Source organism: Rhea pennata, chromosome 1 (assembly GCF_028389875.1).
Source record: "Rhea pennata isolate bPtePen1 chromosome 1, bPtePen1.pri, whole genome shotgun sequence".
NCBI classification, from domain to species: domain Eukaryota; kingdom Metazoa; phylum Chordata; class Aves; order Rheiformes; family Rheidae; genus Rhea; species Rhea pennata.
In genome coordinates this window covers 47325430-47346145 of record NC_084663.1, presented here as the reverse complement: position 1 = coordinate 47346145, position 20716 = coordinate 47325430, and the positions used below count along the sequence as shown (strand labels likewise).

Sequence of the window (20716 nt, the reverse complement as noted above, 5' to 3'; positions counted from 1 at the left end):
GTTAGCTGCTCTTTTTCTGCTCCTGCTTCTATGTTTTGCTTCTAAAATCAGAGAATTCGATCCAGCCTGCTCTGAAGTGTTTATTCTGAAGTCAGTGATGCTACTCAGTGTTACAAATTAACAATGTGCCTTACCATTTTCCAGGATTAAAAGTGTATTTTCACCTCTACGTATATTTTGGTCAAAGGCAGCCTAGGATCTGAATTAAAACACAGGTGTTGATTAGTGACTCCAGTGTACATTATTCTTCCTGCGTTACCTTTGGGTGTGGATATTGTGGAAGCAAGAAAAAGCAATTAATGGTAAAAACATAACTATACCCAACATTGTACTAAGAAGAAGCTGCAAGTTCATTGCAAATCCAAAGAAAGAGATATGGTTAGAAAACCAGCACACAAAAGAATTTTGTTTAAAAACTAGTCTAACAATAAAATTTGCATTTGGGTTATCAAAGATTGATTTCCAAGGCTACCACTCCTGCAGCAACTAGCTACGTGGAAGCTGGGTACTATCTAAGGCCTTCCAGTGGGTTTGTTCCATTTTACGCAAAGAAGCACGGGCATGGGAGACTATGTGACCACAGTTTGTTTTTTCCCTACCTTATTCTGGAGCAATGGAAGGAAGAAAGGTGTCCAAGCTGGAACGGCCAGGTGATGTCATTACACTGATGTCACAGGAACTGGAGGAACAGTGGGACACTGTGGAAGTTCAGTGTTCTGCCCTGGCTAGCAACCGCTTTCAACAGTTCAGCAAACCTGGAGAAGGTACCTCCTTAGTAGTTTAAATGTACTTAGTTTTAAGTATAATTTTTAGATACGCTGTCAGTTGGAGTATTGTTTCAAAAAAGAAAAAGAGCTAAGGTTCTGAAAAGCCAGTTTTCAGGAAAACTACTGTTTTCAGGAGAAATTTAAGATTTTTCTATATAGCTTGTACATTTTTACTTATATGAAGAGAGTAGCCTAGAAGCACAAGAGGTGAATATGGCAGAAATTGGAAATGATCGCTGTTTCCATTTGTATTCAACCTGCACAAAGGTAAATATTGTAGATTTCAGAGTGGTTTTCATCCTTGATTTTTTTGATGCACACATATTTAAAGAGAAGTTTAGTGTGTAAAGTTAGGCATTTGTCACTCTGTCTGGATCTTGGCAGCATACGTAAATCAAGTATCTAATTTACAGAAGTAATGAGGAGAGCTAATTGTTCTTAGGTTAGATAGGCGTTACTCCTGAGAATTGATCTCAGATACTTAAGCAACTACATGAGTGAAAAATCTGTAAACACTGCATAAAGATCACTCATCACTCATTTTTTAAATTGAATCAATATTATGGTAATTGAATAAACAAATCATATTTATAATTTCTACACATACTGACTACCTGAAGTAAAACGAGTTACTTAGAAGTGAAGTCATTCAGAGTGATGTCCTCCTTCGCAGAAATATTTCTCCCCTACCTGGTAAAATCAAGGGGTGGGTGTAGGAAGCTGTTATTGCATTCATTTCAGCATCAGAGACTTAGGCATCAGTGCTTGAGAGGCTACAAATCCCAATGTGTTTTAATGGATGACCCGGTTGTATGGACTACATTCCAGAAGTGCCGTAGTTTAGAGATGTCACTGCTAGATCCAACTATTAATGTCTGGAACTGGGTGGAAATTATCTCCCAGAAGTAGATGGGAATATACCCATCTACCTACTTCTGGGAGAGTTCAAATCTTTTTGGGCATAGCTTTGTTTTGCATAAAAAATTAGGCAAAGAAACTCATTTAGAAATGACAGATAGCCTGGCATTTACAACAGTCAGATGCTCTTATCTGGAATATAAAGCTGAGTTTCCTGTATTTCTGGGTAACACTCATGAGCATTTGCTTATTTAGAATTGCGAGTTTGTTTATCACATAGTTAAAGAAGATACCTCAAGGAACTAGTATTCTACAGTGAAAAACTGTACCATGGAGTGTCAAGTAAATTGCATAGTCAGAAATGATGCTAAACTTTGCAAACTCTGATAAGGCAGAGATGTAGCAGAAATAAAAATTATTTTGACTAACACAAGTGGTACTCATAGTGAAAGTACCATTATGTAATACTGCACAGCCTTTCAGAAATGGAAGAATACTGATCAATAGAGGGAAAGCAACAATCATGAAAAAACACCATGTAGATTTTCTTTCTTTTCCATTATGCCCTTATTCTTCATTATATAAAAACTGCTGGGAGATGTTATGAATCATGTAATGACTGCAGGCTCAGCATGTCAAATCTGGCATATTTTCTGTAGCTTGCAATATTTGTCACTATAATACTGTTGAACATGGACTACTGTATTATCTCCCTCATTAATTAAAAAGAAAAGTTTTAAAAGAGGGAATGCACATTTAAACCAGCCAGTAATATGTGGGAATTTAGCATTACTTAGCCTTAAAACAATCTTTTTCCTTATTAGGGTTCCAGGTCTGTCACTATGAAAAAGCTCTTGGCTGTGACACTGTGTGCTCATTATGGAGAGAAGGGGAGGTGTTTACATGAGAGTTTTAGGTTTAGACATACAGAAATAAAGGTGGAGTAGCAAGCCCCTTGAAGCACATTTTTTAGTCTGAAAACAAAAGTGGCTTACCTTTGCTGAGCTGACATTTCAAATGTGAAATGTAACAAAATAAAATATGTTTTTATTTCTTCTTTTTTTTTTTTTTTGAAATCAAACCCCGAGAGGCCTGTACAAGCTTTAAAATTCCCAAATTTTTACTCTTTCAGATTGTAATAATAATCTCTCTGGTTTTTAGTTTTCACTTATATTTTCCCACAATCCCAACTCCTTTGATAATAAGAAAATAGATTTGTATGTGAGCAGCAGATTTAATTTGAGGTAGGTCTCATTATCCCATTATGCAGAAAAAGAACCAAAGTATACAGAAATTAAGTGTATATGGAATACATGAAAAATAATAGAACTTTTCTTCCCAGCATCTCATAAAAAATCTGCAGTACAGTAAGTAGACGGCCTTACTTTGATTCTCAACAGTAAGTTTTACATCATTGACTCAACTGTAGATAACTTTAAGCTTTCTAAAATACCAAATTTGGTCTCATGAAGTCTTAGTCATATGTTCACAACAGTACCACTTGTATTAATCATTGTGTGGCCCATTTTTATTGTTATTTTTTACAATATCTGAAAACTGTTCATTTTCTCCTGCAGCAAAAGTACAACATCTCATGTTTCTGGGAAACGCAGCCGTTAGGCTGTGTGAGGATCAGTTGTGTCTTCCATCATAGTAAACCTCGTAATATAAATGGACTTTTTTTGCCACCTAGTAGCAGTGAGTAAAAACATTTTCTCAATAATTTGGTTGTTAAAGTAAATACACAAACATAATTAAATTTCTAATACTTGCATAATATATAATAAGGTCAAGAAATGTAACATTGCAAGTAGGACAGATATGATCTATCACTTCAAGTTAAGGAATTGTAATGATCAAGGAAAATAAAGATTTATAATGATATTTGAATAGGATTGCCATTTGAATTTCTTTAGCAGTCACATTAGAGATTTCACAAATATATTGTATGAAAGAAGAAGTAAGAAATGGCAGTATAGATGCCTATGATGCTAAGATGCATCAAGTAAAATTGTACACTAACTTTTCCTCTGCACTGTATTTTTGTAGTATTATATGCTTGTTTGCAGTATGTAAGAAATATAGGGTCAGATCTAGTCTGAAGATTTTGTTTTATAAGAAATCACTAATCTTTTTGGCCTACTGCTAACATATGATTTTTGGTAATACTTGTTCTTTGTCAATTCCTTTAGAGCTTCTGAATTGGTAGAGTCTTTTCAGGACTTCACCCTAGAATGTTTTTCAGGGACTAAAGTAGTGTAATACCTTCCTTCCTTAGAGCATACCAAATTCAGACTCAAATGTTCCTCAATGAACCCTGCAAGAGATTACGTATATGTGCTGTCAGGACACTTCCTCCATTGTCCTTGTCATGTACTTAGGTAAAAATAAATGTTCATTATTCAAACATATAGGCAAGCCAATTAATTTTTCTAAAAATATATCTGAATTTATCCAATCTCCCTAAGGAAATTATTTTGTTCTCTAAATGTCAAAAATAACACAAAAGTGTTTCTTTACTACTGTGAACTGATGACTGCCCCACAGCTACTGACAATCTAAGTCACTGTTTCTGATGCAAATGAGCTAAATTCTTGGCCTGAAATGGATGCAATATGGAAATGTTTCTCTGTAAATTGATGATGAGTAACTATAAAATGGAAGTGATTAAGATTTTTTTTCTCTCTTTTTTTTTAAAAAAAAAATATATATATATATTTGAAATAAAGCTGACTGGATTTTTATTTGTTTGTTTTCTATGAGCATTTACAAGTTGAAAGATTCTATTCACTCTTCTCCAGTGCTCATGACAGTGCTTTTGTAGCTTTTCTTGTTATGCTAGAGACATCTTCTCTGGATTTTGACAGTTTAGGAAATGAGGCAGAGAGAACTTAATCAGTACAGCCCCAGACTTGAGAAAAATGTCCTCCATCATTTGCATGGTGCTCAGCTCTGCAGAGAGATAAGTCTCTCTCAAGGTTTCACATGGGTGCTGTTCCAGTTTATGAACATATTCGTTGAAAGAGACAAATACTGTTAGTTACCCCTGTTAAAGCACTCATCTTGTGTATGAGAGACCCACCTTCAGAACTTGTCGGAATAAAGCAGAGTTGGGAGTTGAGCCAGTTCATATACAGTTTGTGGATGATCTATATCAACCTTTCTTTTAACTTGGAGATGAGAAATATTTTCCAGCACAAGTCAAGGTAGTCATGTTACTTAAAAAGAAAATTTCAATATTGACAAACGATATTTCATTTTTTAGCCCCCTCCCCCAAAGAAAAGAAAAGAAAAGAAAAGAAAAGAAAAGGAAAGAAAAGAAAAGAAAAGCCTAACACCCAGTTTGTTTAGAGGAAAAAAAAATCAGCTAGATGAGTGTAACAGTTCATTCCCTTTGCAAAAGTCAGGGGTTTCCATAGTGAAAAGAATCTCTTAGTTTTAAACTTCATGTCAGTAATGAAGCAAGCAGTGAAACATTAGATGTGTCTAAATAGTAAGCTTTGACAAAAAATCTGCTGGAACTTTTTATGGAGATAAATGCCTGCTACTCAGTTAACCTCTACTTTTTGTGAAGCACAGTTTTCATGGTGTTATGTGCAACTCCACGAATTAAAGTTTAGTGAACGTTTCAGATGCGATGCAACTGCCTTCTGTCTTGGAGAATCCAAATCAAGTGATAAAGATGGATTTGAGGTTCTGTACACTTAATAAGTAATCTTATTTAAATAAAGCTCTTGGGAAGACATTGGTCATGAGTTTTACTGAAAATTTCAAAATGGTGGCCAGATAAGGTCAGTAGTTAGAAATACTAATAAAATATTTGTAAATGCTAACACCTGCAGAAATTTATTTTTTCACATTCTTTTTACTTGGCTATTTACTAGATTAACTCTCTATATAAAATACTGGAAATGGTCAGTGACAGGTGATTATTTATGAGAAAGAAATAGAGGGGGAAAAGGAGGTGGAGGTTGGTAGGCCCAGTAGTAGCAATATCTATTGGTAGAGCATTTTGTTAGTTCACACACACATGAAATGTCCCTTGTGTAGACAGCATAAGATTTCAAAGCTGCATGTGCAGATATATTTTTAGTATTATTTTCTGTTCAGTGATCTTGAATAAATTTTTTGAGCTTGAATATCGATCGCATGCTATTAATATCTGAAAGTAAGATTATTTCTAGGAAAAAGAAAGTTAAAAGTTTGTTTTGTTTTGTTTTGTTTTGTTTTTTTAGTAGTCCTTCCTAGTAGGAGCTTACATCAATTTTTTGCCAGAATTACACCTTTATGTTTGGAATCATTATATATAGAAATTAAGTTAGTTAAAATAACTCAATCTCTGGAGCTGTAGCTACTATATATGGTATTCTCAAAGGGTGTAAGATTGTGTTTTAGGAAATGGGAATGTAAATCCTAGTAGACAACTGGAACAGGGACCAGAGTAGGAGTCCAGAGAGGGAACCAAGACTTATCAGAAATCAGGGAGAAGCAGGAATGAGGGCAAGAATTGGCATGACTTACAAAATATACATGAACAGGAAGACTAAATTATAGTTGTTCACTGGCTTTATCTCCAAAGCTGTAGACTGCTATCACAAAAACGTCTATGATGATATCCACTAGGAAGGAACTACCTTGTATTTCTGAAATTCCCTCAGGAAAAGGTAGATTCTCTTATCTGACTGTTGAGCCTGATTAATGTTTAGGACCTAGGCAGGAGCTTAAGTTCTATTTCTATCAGAGTCCATACTGCTTTCAGCACAGTTCCTAATGTAATGTTGGCCCTTGCCAACTACCACTGTCATAAGCACCTCTTGGGTACGCTTTTGCATGTGGCATGGGACAGTGACTATTCCCGATATGTACTATGGACAAAGGCACCCTGTTTAAGAGCCAGCTAGCTGGTTATATCCAGGACTAGAGAAGGGGACCAAACCATTTTTTATTCACTGAAATAGATGCAACTTAAAAGTTCGTGTTGTCCACAATAACATTGCAAATACCAAAATGACATTTATTAATTTCAGTACTGATAACTTGTCTTAAGATAGTTAAAATTTTATTTGTCTTTGGCTATCCAAAACTAGTAATACTTGGTTCTGGACAGTGAGAAAATCTCTGTCAGATTAAAGAGTTATATATTGCATTGCATGTGATAATTTCGCTATAGCCTATCAGATATTGTAAGGGGTTTAATAGGATATGTGTGCACACTTGTTGCTCATATGCAAGCAAGAAATTCACAAGGGTAACAACAATTGGAAAAAAAGAAAATGCCCCTTCCTCCTGTTGCTTCTGTCTAAGTGTAAAAAATGTTCAACTGAAATATTTCTAATATAATAATCAGAATGCTTATTGTTCATATTTGCACATTGGTCAGCTCAAACAATAGAAATAAACTCACCATTTGTCATCATTTTTAGTTTCAATCAGTTTAATTTCTTTGTTCTCAGAAACTGCTATTCCAGTACTGAAATAATTTTGCTACTAACATTATGGGTGTATGTAGATTTGTAAGAAAAATCAGATCTTCTCTGATTTTTTTTATAATTTAGTGTAAACTATTTTTATAAACTTTATCTCCTTTCTCAAAATCTATATTTTCTATTTAGCAAAGAGAATTGTGATTTAGAAAGTCTTGATAGAAAAACAGTCTACAAACTAAAAATGGTAATCTATATTCTGTATTCTTCAAAACTGCGTATTATTAAACATTTTTAAAATATTATCCCCGGTGGGATGATAGATTCCTAAATTCACTTGCTCATTTGATCTTAGGAATTACTGATCATGTTTTCCTGTATTGTAAAACATCTACAACAGGATTGGAGGAAAGAAGGTTGCTGACTCAAATTCATCTATCCACCAGCCTAGAAGAGATATACAACCTTTTTAAAATAGATTCGAATGATCAGAATACACCTCTTCTCATAAGGCTTTATTCAGTGGTGCATTGTCTTTCCATTCATAGGAACTGGTACACATGTATTTTCATACTTTCTATTTTTGCAAGATTTACCTTTGCCAACTTCTGCAGAAGATTTTTCCTGAAAGGCACAATTTGACTATTTGCTGATTATTTAAATATGATAATGATTTCAAAATTATACCTGCTGTATTAAAACTTCATTCACTGTTCTAGTTCTCACTTAGCAAAATAATTATCATGCTGTCTTCTGCAGATACTACATTGCAACAGGATGTCCAGGAAGGGACTGTATATCCAGCCTGTGGTCAAGAATCACTCAAAAATCAGGAGACTATTTTAAGACCAATTCACCCTCCATTGATTATAAACATTAATCACCAAGAGGATGAAGAGGAGGATGAAGAGGAAGCAAATGGTAAACATGATTTTTTTTTCTTTTACAAGAGAATGGACTTTCTCAACTCTTTTGCAATATAGTTTGCAACTGATTTGTTATAATAACCATTACACTTTTAGCAAAGAGTTATCGCCAAGTATTTAGAAATAGTTTTCTGCTAATCCCCGAGTTACTGAATATGGTAGTTGCTGAATGAGCATAATCCAAGATCTTTGAACTCCTATAAAATGTTTAGCTTTATGTTTTAATTACAGTATAATTCACCATTCCTTTTTCATTAATTTGAGTATAAACCGAGATCCACAATTCAGATGACCATCAGATACTGTTTTCAGAATTTCTCAAAATTGAGGGACGGTCAGAACTATAAGCTCTCTGTTATTTAAGAAGACATATTTTTATTATCTTCTTTTTTTCTGTCATAATTCCCACAAGTTTATAATATGTGTTGGCTGAGCACATACCGTGTGTCTTAAATTTAACAAGTACTACATCAGTTACTGCTAGAGAATTTTTAGTGGGGATTTACAGTAGCAGTTCAGGAACTGCTTCATTTTCATGACAAGCAGAAAGATTTCCTGTCCATACAGCTCCACGTGTTTTATGTACTTCAGGACTATCTGAGGTTTTTGTTTAATCATGCTATGAAATTACCAGATTAGAAGGTAGTTCTCATTTGAAAGACATGTTTTTGAACAGGGATAAGGGCTGTGCACATGCTTCACTGAAGGTGAAGTCACATATTCTTTACAAAATTGTTTTCTTTACAAAAAATAGTTGCATCTTTTTGACTTCAATCATTTTTTCAACTGATTGAAAAATCGTCTGGCTGAAATCCCTCTGAAGACAATCTTGTTTTATTAAGAAAAGGTACTCTTGAATATAGCAAAGAGAATCCATACAAAAGTCTTCATCAGTTTAACTGAATGTATTTTTAATCAAACCTGTAGTTAAACCTTTGAATTTGTCTCACTTAGACAAGTCTTTTATGAATGATTAGAGATTCATGGGGATAGAGTGAATTGTATATCCCTAGAGGACAAAAGTGAGACAATCATGTGCTGGCATGTGTGCGTTCAGCAAATGACTGTGCTGGTTCTCAAATAGCCCCAAGCTGCCCTTCACCCCCACTGTCCCTGTCCTTTGTCTTGGCTAGCAGGGACTGTCTGTTGTTAATGCTTCCTAAACCTTTTCCAGTGAGTAAAAGGAAAATTAATTTAAACAAGGAAAAAAATAGGGCTTTGCTAATCCAATTGACTTCCACTGAGACAGATAAGGAACACTCATACAAGTAGCTGTGCCAGCAAACATTAGAGAGTAGTAACTTTGGGCAGAGCTATTGTAAGAAGCAATCCCAGGGGGTATGTTTAATTAGAAGATTTCCATTCGGGTATAAAAGAACAATTGTTTTGAAAATGAGTACTGAAGATGATTTTGTATCATTTAGAATCAACAAACATTAGCTTTTTAATATGTTGTAACAGAAATTCCATTGCGCTTGGAAGTATCTAACATATAAGGAATAGTTTTTCTATCCAAAAGCAGAAGTTGCAATGGGGAAGAAAATCATGATTGAAATTAAATTCATTATAGTGTTTCATCATTAAGAAATGTTGAAAGTCTTTGTATGAAGGTCTTTTTTAAATATTTCCTACAGATGCTTCTTATTTGTTGGCTAAGACTGCTTCAGATATTGAGGAGGAAAGAGCAATAAAGGAAATGTGCTATAAATCTGGTAAATATGAAATTAGTGACTCTTTCCTAAACAGCAATGTTGCCAATGTAGTAAACTTTTTTTTTTTTTTTTTTTTTTTTTTTTTTTCCCTTTTGGGATATGGTTAGGAGAATATTACAGGATTCAATCTCTTCAGGAACACCAATCAGCAAAAATCATGTCTTCAGCTCTGGAAGATGAGCTACTACCCTTGGGAGCTGTCAAGAGAGATTTACAGAAAGGCAAGTACTTCTCATCTTCCTGGACAGTGCTTACCCCTTTTTAAATTACTGTTACAGGAAAAGACTATTAGATAGCTTACCGTTCCTTCTTCCCCTTTTTATTTTCATGAAATAACAGATTATGCGTAAAAAGGTACATGAAAGTCCTTCGTTATTTTTTTCCTGCATAAATATGATCACACATGGTGACTCGCTTGTATTGATTGTAGTAGAAAATGGTCTGGCATTAATCCTGTGTATACTTTCCTGAGATTCATGACATAGGTTTTTCATATAATTTTTCTTTAAGATTAAGATTTACCTAGGCTAAAATTAACCATCCCGAGGTTGGCATCTAGTTTAAACTTGTCATAAAGGCTCTCCATGTTGTAAATTGAGAGAGATAGGAGTATTCATCACATCACAAGATAGTGTCAAAGATAAGATTAATCACTTTCTCACAGGTGCACTGCTCTCTCTGACTGTCTGTAGTGTCTAGATGACTACTACACTTGGCTATATATGGAACTTTTAAATAACTAAATTTAGATTAAATAAGCCCCCTTTTAAGTGTCTTTTGAAATAAGGTTACATGTTCTTTTGAGTATTGGGCATTTTCCAATATAGTTAAGGTCAAATAAATACAAATTAATAAATATTTATCACCCATATTATTTTTACTTGATCTTCGACAAGGTGGCACAGCTGAAAAATGTTTATTTTTTAACTCAATTAATAGCATAATTCCTTCTTTTGAGAGAGGTTTATGGTTTTACTATTCCAAGGCACTAGAGATAATAAGTAGATGAGCCATTAAAAATTGCTGGAGGAAGAATGACCTTCTACATTTAATGAAAAAAAAATCATTGTTTTAACAGTAGTGGAAATTTCGGAGACAAAATCTTGATGAATCTACTTTATTTAAAATAGATTTGAGCAAGAAGATATGTTAACAAAAAAATGTAAAAGGAAAAATTCTCATTATCTTGAGCAATACAGGCCTGGGAAGTCATGGTTTTTTTTGACTGACAGCTTTTTTCTAGCCTAAATTGTTTGATAGATTTGGGCAAAAAATGTTTTTCTTCTTGTTTATTTTTACATGTGAAATATTTATGTTATCAGGATAGTTTTGATAAGATTTTCTGGCAAGTATTTAGAAATATTTAGACTCTATGCAAGGAAATCAGTTACATAAATATTTCTAACTTTTAGTACAGATGTTTATGTATAATTAGATACATTTTGAAAAAGAGAGAGATTTGTGTCCCTAAAACATTTCTTCAGTTAAGTTCTTTAAGGATTTAGGTGTTACAGGGACATGCATGTTAGAAATACCATAAATCAGATAAGGTGAGATTCGTAGTCGTCATTCAGGAGGATTGTCCACTTTAGCGTGTGTATTGTGACATTTTCTAGAAAACGTAAAGGCTATATGTCAGGTGCCTGAGTTACATTAGACAGTACCCAAATTATAAGAGAAAAAAGAACATAAGAATTTAAAGGAAATTGGCTCTAAACTAGTTACTAATTCATAGAGAGTGATGTGAGGAAGAGAATGACACTGTCATTCACCATGCCTCCACACAAGTGGATAAAACATTCCTTTTGCTGATTTTCCAGGTGATGGTAATACAATTCCTACAGCATTTAATAATTCAAAAGGACAAAGAGTGACTTCATTATCATTAGAGGATAATATCAGAACTGATCTTAGAACATTTGAAAATGGAGGTAATATACTTCAGTATATGCTTTTCATTACTGAATATCCTTTGGTAAATAAGGTAGCTGAATTTGTGTGCATTATTCACTATTTTATATTTTGTTTATTCTTTATTCCTTATTTTCTGTATACTATTTCTCATAATACACCATTACTTATAACAATTAAAACTCTGTCTATAATTCCACTACTCTTATGGTAAACAAAATACTTTATTAATTACAATTGTTTTTTCCTCTTGATTTTGGAAAAGAAATGGCTCTGTGAAGTTATAAAAAAGCAGATGCAGAAATGCCTACAAGTTTATTTGTTTTCAAAAACTGTTATGTTTGAGAGACTATTCCTAGTTAAGATCAACAGGCTTTGTATTTTTCAGTAGTCATACAGAGAAATATTAAGCCTCCAGTCCTACATCTTACACTGTGGGAGCTGATCCTTCTGCACAAATACAGTTGTCATTAATGAGGATACACCATTTTGCCTCATTGACTTCAGTATAGAATCATGTCATTAAGGATGAAGAATGCCTTAGGTACTCCAGGAGTTTATTTTTACCTAAAAGCATTTACTCCTATTTCTTTTTAAATATTTATTAGTAGCAAAAATAGGAATTATTGCAGAACTGTATTACACAGTACAAATGTGTCTTACATACTGATTATTTGCCTGTGACCTTTATGTAAACTATGTATCTTTCTTTTAGATATTCTTTAATGTGGTTAACAAAAAGTGGCAATTCTGTAATTAAATTTCTGTTTATACCCGTATGAATTAAAAGCCTTTTCAGTAGATTGTTATCAGAATTTTTATTGTGTCAGTTGTTTGGTTTCATTGTACTTTTTACATTTTTCATTCATTTTAGTGAAAATTTAATGTAAAGAAATAAAACACTCTTTGCATTGTTTACATTTAAATTTTCAGTGCACTCTTCTGTATAAATAATTTTGTGATACTTGTTTTCTGTAGGAGGTGATTGTTTTGCAGCACAGAGAAACATATTTGTTGAAGGAAAAGGAAGTGAGGCATTAACTGGGGAAAAAGAACTAATTATATCAAAATATTCAAATATGAAAGGTATTTATTTTTAGATGACTTTTTTTTTGTTCTTCTGAAAGTGGACTGGACATTATATACTTTGCATAACCAATCTGAAATGTAAAGTTCCATTAACATGATTTCTTTAATTGAATGACAACAACAGTTCTTGTATGTTATGGCCCAGTTCTGCTCCCTGTGATCAGCTTGCATCCTCTGTTAAATTCAGTGTAAGCATGAACAGTCCCAGAGTTAGCAAAATCTTCCAGAAGCCCACATTTGATCATGTGAAGTGCTGTGCACTTTCAACTTCTATCAAGTAAAAGAGATTTGTAGGTAGGTGATATCTCACAGAAAATGAGCCTTAATGTAACCAATAAAAATAAGATCTAGGAAAGAATGTAACACTTATTATATAATGTATTTAAAACGTACTCAGACATAACTAAGTAAAATATCTACACTTAAATATCTTGATGAATTGGGTTTGCCCTTTCCATAAGAGAATCATAGAATATATTGGAAAGAGCATAAGATGCATCTAATTGATTATTGTAGATAAATTATTACTTGATGATGCAATTAATATTATTACAATTTTAGCCTCATCATTTGTAGTCTTTTGTTACATTATCTAATTGCTCAGGTTCAGGATGTATCTAGATGCTACAGTCAGTTGGAGTAAATCTTAGTTCATCCAGATGTCCTTCAGAATGCATTCATCTCCATAGGCCCAAGCATGCATATTCCCCAGGTTTGCGTACTGCCTATCCGGTATAGTGACAGGACAGGTCTGGACAGGTAGTCCACAGACAGCTCTTAGAAGTGGATCAGAGAACTGTGTTCACAGCTGCTCTTGGTGCTCTTGGGACAGTCTAACATGCTTATTATACAGTTACACCCTTAGTCACTAAGTGTGTTGACCTCAGAGGTAAAAGCTAGTTCTGGAAGTTCCTGTCTTTAGTCATTCATTTGTATTTCTGCAGTGCTGTATGTCATCATAGTTCAGCTGTTACAGCTGTGTGTGGGACCATGCTGTAAACTGAATCACTGGAGTTGCTAAGGATTAAAAACAGCCTTTTGTAAATCTAAGTCATATTTTTATCCCACATTGTTTTAGTAGTTCAGTTTACAGTATGACAAATAGCTGAACTGATATAACTGAAAGAGGCAAAGTATACCTCACTTGCAGGGGATCAAAAATAAGCACCAGAAGACCGAAACAAACTAAGAGGTTTTTTGGTGCTAACTTTGAGGTATCCTGTAACTACACAGAGTTCTAACTCAGAAGTTGCCACCAGTGTTTTGGAATCAGTTTGCATTGGGTTCTGATTTAAATGTTATGCTTGGGCTTTGGAAGAGGATTGGTTTCCCCTATGACATGCATATAAATTGCATGCAACTTTTAACTCACAGTTGTTATAACTCTGTAGATTATATGTCTGTGGTTTTAAACTATAATCCCTAAATACAGTATTAATGAAGATTTTCTAATTCGTAATGAGAAACATTCCGAGCTAATCAAAGTAATTACATTAGTTCAAAGTACTGTTGAGCTCTGTTTTTAGCTGAGTTTACTGTCAAGATTTTGAGACTGTGAACTCTGCTAGAGAAAATGTAGCAACTTTCTGATGCCCTGTTTGGGAATGGTACTTTTAGAATAATTAACATAAAAAAGAATATTCTCTGCCTAAGAATATCTGTGCATGAAATGGGAGAAAAGTTTTTCAAAACCCGTTAGCATTTTTGATAAGGAAATTTTGTGTGCTTTTTGAAAAAAGTAAATTTGTGTTATTTTAATCCCTTAGCAACACACATCACTGAACTGGTAGAGAAACATCATTTTAAAGGAGTAAAGAAAAAGAAATGGATTTCTGAGGAGACAAGAAACTCACCTAATGTAGTAACAGGCAAAGGTATTTTGAGAAAACAGTTGAGTTATCTGTTTTCATTTACTAAACTATTAGATGATGTAGTAATACCTAGTTAATTTCTGTTCTTAGTATCAAATATGGGCAGTCTGCTATCTCGAAAGAACATTTCTTTTTGTCTTACTTTACAGTCTATTGTGATTTGTCAAATTTTGAGTAATATCACAAGATCTGTATATAGTATAAGCTTTGTTTTTTATTTATAGCAATGCACACTTCAAACCTCCAAATTAAAGCAAATTATCAAAGAAATGATCAAAGTAAGGAAGATGAGAAAGCTTCTTATATTCCTTCTGTGAGAGCAGCTGGAAGAAGGACTTATTTGAATTCTTCAGAACCTGGAAGATCAGCATATGTGTTTTACCGTAATGTTACAGTCATTCAAGAACCGAAGCTTAGTGGATCTATGGGTGAGTTCAGAGTCACTTAAGATTTTTAAAATGCCTCAAATATACTTGCTCTATAGCACTGCCTTCAGTTTTGTCCCTACAACTTCGTGCCTAAATATGGGCAAGAATAAATTTGATCCAGCTTAGTTTTCATAAGCAGGTTGCTGTCATATTCATAGACAGAAATGTGAATAATTTTTTGTACTTGCTAGAAGTTACATAGAACAAAATATTCATGAACGGTAATTTAACATCCTTCATTGTAGGAATCTATTTCTATGCCTTGTGCACTTTGCTGCCCAGCAAAAAGGGATGAACATATTGATTGATATGCTGATGTGCACTAACATATCCTCAGATTTTACAGTTATTAGGAATTTTGACTACTCCCAAAAGAGGAGAAAACGTTGATTGTGAAAGCACGCACAAATATTTAAAAGCTGTGTGAATTATCTGTTAAAATTTTATAGGCTCTTTTCTAGGAAAAACATTGCTGTTCTACTGGAATTTTTCATTTGAGTCTGAATCTGGCCCAGAGACTTAAATCTTTGTCATTTCTTGTGACACTTTCTAGAAGTTTCATCTTCTGCACTGAAGAAGGTATGACTGGATATTTCTATCTGCCTCTCTCTAGCTCTCTCTCTTTCTCCCCCTTTTTTCCTCTCCCCCTCCCTTGCTGCATGTTTATTCATCTCATCTGTTCAGAGACTTAATGTGAATATAATTCCATATTGAATACGCTGGAATTTACTGTAAAATTATATTTTTTTCATGTTAGATTTCTAAATAGACCAGATGAAGAATGTTTGTCAATTACTCTCGAGTGTAATTGAAAAGCATCTTTTCAATGATTTAACCTTCTAAAGTATTTAAGAAACCTTATAATAGTCCATCTTTAATTTCCCACTCTACTCTAAATATTGGTAGCAATAGTACTAGAAGTAATTTGCAGTAGAATCTCGGTTTTATTTCAAGAAACATTTCTTGCTCAATTTTTGTCCTGCCAACAGGGGATCCAGGCATGCTTTTGCTTTGTGTGATATTTTTCCCCAGCTAATATTTCACTGAAGTTTTGTTAAGACTTTTTTCTTCTTGAATAAATAAAGGCTTGAAATGTATTCAAACTTCTGTTATCAATTTAAATGTTCTGTAAATTTTTGTGATTTACTTTATGACTGTTGGCTTGTTGCCTCATGGTATTTCTATCTGACAGAAAACTGAATTCATTCTTCCTGCCATCCTTTCAAGATAATATTTTCCTTCACTTTTTTCGATCTCTAAAATACTCTCTTCTTGATAGTACCTTCTTTGACAGGAATTTGACAAAAAGCTTGCAGGTGGGACTCCAAGTCTTTTATCTTTCTTTTCGGTAGTCTGTTTCAGGTGTAGCTTTGAATTTACAGCTTTCACTTTACTTTTTACTTGCTAATACAGCTTCACACAATGTAGTACCATAATCTGGCTTTTATTTGCCTTTTTAGTTCCAGTCTCCATAGTAACTTTAGATAATTGTGTTTTCTCATCTGTCATTCCAGCCACAAATCCAGCAATAATTAATTTAAACAATTTTAAGTGGAGAAAGTGATTCATCCTGCCAGTTTTATATACTTATGTTAAGCTGAGTTGAATTTCTACCTTGAAGTGCCCTTCTGTCTTCACTTCCAATAAAAGGAACCTCCTTTAGACCACATATCTCTTGCTTTACAGTTAGATGAAATGAATCTTCACATCACTGCTTAGTCTCAAGTCACATCAAATCTTAGACTAATCTGTAGAAGTGCTGATCACTCATTGCTGCAACACATATCAAGAGAGTTTGTGCTTTGAACATACAGAGTGCTAATGTAATACTAGTCACTCAGCAAAACTGAGTCTAAGTCATTGAGAATGAGCAACTAAAATCAGCAGATATTTTTGCTCTCTGCTCACCAAGTTTCATCTCAGTATTAGTGGGGGATAACACTACCATCATTTTACAAGAGTGACTTGAATCCTGTTATCCATGTTTATGAAGTTCTCAGATGCCATGCGACTCTCCTGCAAAGTCTTCCTGCAAAAGGAGCATTCTTAAAATCTAGAATACACCTTATCAAATTTTCAGGTTATAAAAGGATAAAACATTTCAAAGAAATGGTGACCGGAATTTTTGTCGTTAAGAACAAACAATACAGATTTTGCTGCCTTTCTTTGCAGTAGTAGCTGAGCCATTTGGTCTGAAATTCTCCAGATCAAAAATTGACTTGATACAAATGGAAGATTTTAGACCAAAACTGAAAACCATGGTAATTAAATGTTGCATATACACTGAAAATGTGGGGATTATTATTAACATTTGTAATTAATGTAATTAATCTGGAGCTAACAGAAAATAAGAATATTAATAACATTATTTACTAAATTTTACACAATAGGATTGGTCATTCAGGAGCATACTTTGTTGCAATAGCAAATCTTTCTCTATAGTGTAGCACAAGAACTCACAAGTGGCAGTAAAAGAGGAATGTGGATTATAGGTTTGTTTAACCTAAAAGCAATTGATGCACTTAGGAAGATTTTCAACAAAACAACAGTTATTTTATCAAACAAAAAAAGATGTATTTGGAAGACTCCCCTCACTTGGAAGATCTTATGAGCCTCATGAAAATGCTGCATGATTACAAGTTACATTTAACATACTAGAAAATAAGTCTGTATTTAATAATAGCTTTTATTTCAGAGATGATGCAATATTCACTTGATACATCAAAGGATGCTTCAGCTTATGTTACTTTTAATTCATATATCAGACTAAGAAGCTAAGAATTTTTGAAATTGTAGCTGAAAATAAAAACAATTTGTATGTTTCTCTATAGACAAAAGTACTTCAGGACCTTATAATGCACCAGCTTGGAGAAAAAGAAACCCACGTGCAAAAACATTCTCTAAGCTGAAAACAACCATTCAGGTAACTTTTACAGAAATATTTGCAATTCAATCTTTTTATTAAAGATATGTTTCTGCCTCTCTAGAGATTATAAAATTGCTTTTAAAACCTCTGTAACCAGAGACTGTAAGATTCTAAGTGATGCTGATGAGTAATCTGAAAGAACTGTTAATAGTTTCACTTGTAGATGTATAATTTAACCTATATAACTAACCCATGATTTCTGATGTTTTTACAAAAATGAAAGCAAAATATGTACTGACTTTTTATGTGAGGAGCTGAAAGATAATCAGTTTAGGCCCAGATTTTTAAGAAGACTTAGGCTACCAAAATGTTTAGAAGATACCCTGAGAACTGTTAATACATTTTACACCTACCTTGGAAGCAGAGATTAGAACCTTTATCTCCCTTCTCTCAGATGAATGACCAAATGTCTGTGACATTTCTTTCTTACCTCTCATCTCTCTGTCCTCCACTGACATAATACAGACTTTGCTCTGCAGTTGCATAGTTCAAAAGGTGGAATAGAAGAGTAGCCTCTCAGTTCTTACAAGCTTAGCCTTCTAGTTTGCTATAAAAGTGCTTCCTTAAGAGATAAGTTTGAACCTTGCTAAACATTGCCCTTTCCTCGGTGAATCCTTTCACTGTTACAGTCAGTAACACTTTTTCCCAGTAGCCTCTCTGGTGTTTGAAAAGATATGTGCCTCCTTTTAGGAGATGGGTCAGAAAAGTCCAACTTTTTGATCTTTCATTTCACACCCCTCCCAGTGGCCCCATTTTCTGAATTCCTACAAGTTGACTCAAGGAGCCTTGTGCTAAGCATATAGACCATTTTGATCCCATTTTGAGATGCAAAATTCTCTTGAGGTACCATATAGATCCAAATCAACTAAAACCACTTTCTGTAATCTATCACTAGGATTGCTGCCATATCTTGGTTCTTTATGCAACTACCATATGATTCTCAAATATCTACTTGGGATGGTTTCTGAGAAAAAATACCTTCATGCAACTTTTTGAAAATTGGTGAATTACATTAGGACAAAATATTCATATCTCTATTACTTTTATAAATGTTGAAGATTTAATTCTTTAAATGTCTCTGAAAGTGCATGTAGTTTTACTATAATAAATTATGCAAAAAAATGTTTGGTATATTTATTTTGACAGCAGAGCCAAGAAGAACTGGAAACAAATAAAAAGGGAGAGAAATTTGCAGACAGGAGGAAGAAGTGAAGCCAATATATCAATTTACAAGAAAAACGCAAATTAAAAGAAGGAGATTATCAAGCACTTCCCAACTGGCGATCAAAAGACGATAAAATTGCAAATTTTGAAAATAAGATGCAGGAAGTATACTATAACATTTCCAATTTGAAAAAAATGCAAATTAAAAAAGTGTGTTCTGCATATGTACATATAAAGGTCTTCCGTCTGTTCACTAGGTTTAATCTGTTGTGAAAATTTGACAGCTGAAATTTTTAGTAGACTATGGCTGTATGCTACAAGACTGATAGTAAAACATGTCCATACAGCACAAAAAATCCTGAAATGTAGTCTGCCCCCTTTTTACTCTTCCAAATGTTTTAAAGCATAATTATGAATATGCATAAATACTGTTCGGTATATTTATTATACTTTTGACAGTTTCAGAGGACTTTGAATGTAAACAGCAACTCCAATGCATTCTAGAAAGTGGCCATTTTTATATGAAAGCCAGGTTCTTAGATGGTATAATATAACATTTGACTATATGTTTGAGGACTTGCTCTGAGTTTGATCTTCAGATTTTGCATTTTATTATATTAGCAGAATTGTATTATGAATTAAATGAACTTCACAACAAAACAGGAATTAAGTGAAATACATTTTTACTCACATTTTAAACTAATGCATAAGAGACTCAGCAAAGGCAAAGAGAAAGGTTGACAAGGATGCTTACAATATGGCATTTCTTTCTGAAGAAACAAACCATATCAATGCTTTTAAACTTAGCATTGACAACCTACTACAGTTTTCCTAGGAAGGATGGCTTTGTTTTTAAATATTTTTCTCATTTTTATAATTTGGGTTTTTTTTGTTCCGAGGGACAGACTGAGATAATTTCTTTCCTGTAATTGGAGAGAATGGGTTTTCATCAACATCATTTAAATATTGGCCCATTTTATGAAACAGGAGACAGCAGTGTAGAACAATATAAATACGGCCACACTGTAGAGCAGATGTGAGCAGGACATAGAGCCCAAAGAAGGAACTTTAGGGAGATAAACAGAAAAATAGAAGTAGAGAAAATACCTACTTTACAAATGGAAAACATGCCCATTAAAAAAAAAAAAAAGAAAAAAGATTGAGAGATAAATTAATCAGGTAACAACTGCACCCAGAAATTCAAAATAACTTTTTGGAATTGACTAGAAAGCTGATTAGAATAAAACACTATAAAAACAAATGAAAAACAAATGACAAAGCAACAGTTTTGATTAAAATAGTATGCACTGTATTGCAGGCATTGTAGCAAAATTGCAGACTGTGTAGCGGAAAGAAACCTGTTTCAAGCATCCTCTCTGGAAAAAAAGAAAGGGGGCCCAGGCAAATGGATTTTGTATAGCACAAGAGATACTGGGCAATAGCTAATCTATTTTTAACTGATGTACCTAATACTAAACTGTTACATATTTGTGAATTTATATCTTTGGCTTAGACTTTTTTTTTCCCATTCTTGCATTTACTTGACCTTTGGTCATTCTTAGAATATAACCAGTTTTGGAGGAGAGCCCTTCTAAGACTTTCAAACCTCCTCCTGGAATAATGTGATTCAGCAGCTTTCTC

General features: G+C 33.7%; 1 protein-coding gene across 1 annotated transcript; it reads left to right on the top strand.

Annotated features, from left to right (window-relative positions):
- Nucleotides 1-980: 980 nt before the first annotated feature.
- Nucleotides 981-19123, top strand: C1H12orf50 (chromosome 1 C12orf50 homolog). Its single transcript, XM_062567238.1, has 11 exons — nucleotides 981-1034; nucleotides 3203-3323; nucleotides 7808-7969; nucleotides 9609-9686; nucleotides 9794-9907; nucleotides 11507-11617; nucleotides 12576-12683; nucleotides 14453-14560; nucleotides 14782-14985; nucleotides 17817-17908; nucleotides 19058-19123. Exons 1-11 carry the CDS (start codon nucleotides 981-983, stop codon nucleotides 19121-19123), a joined length of 1218 nt encoding a protein of 405 aa, XP_062423222.1.
- The last annotated feature ends 1593 nt before the right edge of the window (nucleotides 19124-20716 follow it).